Genomic DNA, 776 nt, shown 5'->3' with positions numbered 1-776 from the left:
TATATATATATATATAAAAAAAAACACGTTGGAATATGGTTTGTTTACCAGTTACAACTTCCTGGAGCCTTTCCAGAGATCTAACCAGCGGCTGACAGGGTTTGGATTCATCTTTGGGTCTGTCCTATTGGGGGACAAAGGGAAGAAACAAATAACAATGGAGCTTTTGTGTATCAAAGTCCTTCTTGTGAAAACAGTCTTTGGTCCTCCCAGCCCATCCCATGACACCACGGGTAATGTTGCGATGTGGACGCTTTGCACTTTGGGATGGGTATGTTTTTATAAGACAGGGAGGCTGCCACACCTGGGTGTGTGAAAGTATTGTGCATTGCACTCGGTGCTTCGTTCTTGAAAAGCCTAGATCTAAAAAAAAAAAATGTATCTGTATCACTGCTGGCAGGAAACCATATGACTAGCACCAGCTGCCTTATCCCATTGGACCACACTGCACTTCAGACTGACCACTGCCAATCTCCCATTTGTATTCATCCACAAGTATTATCTATCCTGCTGCTCCACCCATGGCAAATCTAAAAAAAACTAACACACCCTCTCAATTCCTCAGCATACACATTAGTATAAAGGTGCTAAAACACTTTAAGAGCAACTTTGCAGCCTTTTTTGAGTGTAAAAGACATTGGAATCCATGATACTTTGCATATGTGGCCCTAAACCTGTAGCCAAAAGATATAATCTGCAAGTGCATCTTCTAATGAACAGAAAGTGATTGTCTTGCAAAGCAGCGAAGTTTAAACTTATAAAAACAGAACCTTAAA

At 40.9% G+C, this 776-nt stretch overlaps 1 protein-coding gene across 3 annotated transcripts in view; it reads right to left on the bottom strand.

Moving 5' to 3' along the window:
• med1l (mediator complex subunit 1-like) overlaps positions 1-776 on the bottom strand; it is an 8897-nt gene that overhangs the window by 6385 nt on the left and 1736 nt on the right. For all 3 annotated transcript variants that reach the window (XM_032503634.1, XM_032503636.1, XM_032503633.1), the window contains exon 3: positions 49-124. In XM_032503634.1, coding sequence (XP_032359525.1) covers positions 49-124 — 76 coding nt within the window. The remainder of the gene's footprint in view (positions 1-48; positions 125-776) is intronic.

The sequence above is a fragment of the Etheostoma spectabile genome, chromosome 22 (genome assembly GCF_008692095.1).
Source record: "Etheostoma spectabile isolate EspeVRDwgs_2016 chromosome 22, UIUC_Espe_1.0, whole genome shotgun sequence".
Taxonomy (NCBI): Eukaryota; Metazoa; Chordata; class Actinopteri; order Perciformes; family Percidae; genus Etheostoma; species Etheostoma spectabile.
Note: the sequence above shows the minus strand (reverse complement) of the source record. Positions and strands in the feature narration are given on the sequence as shown.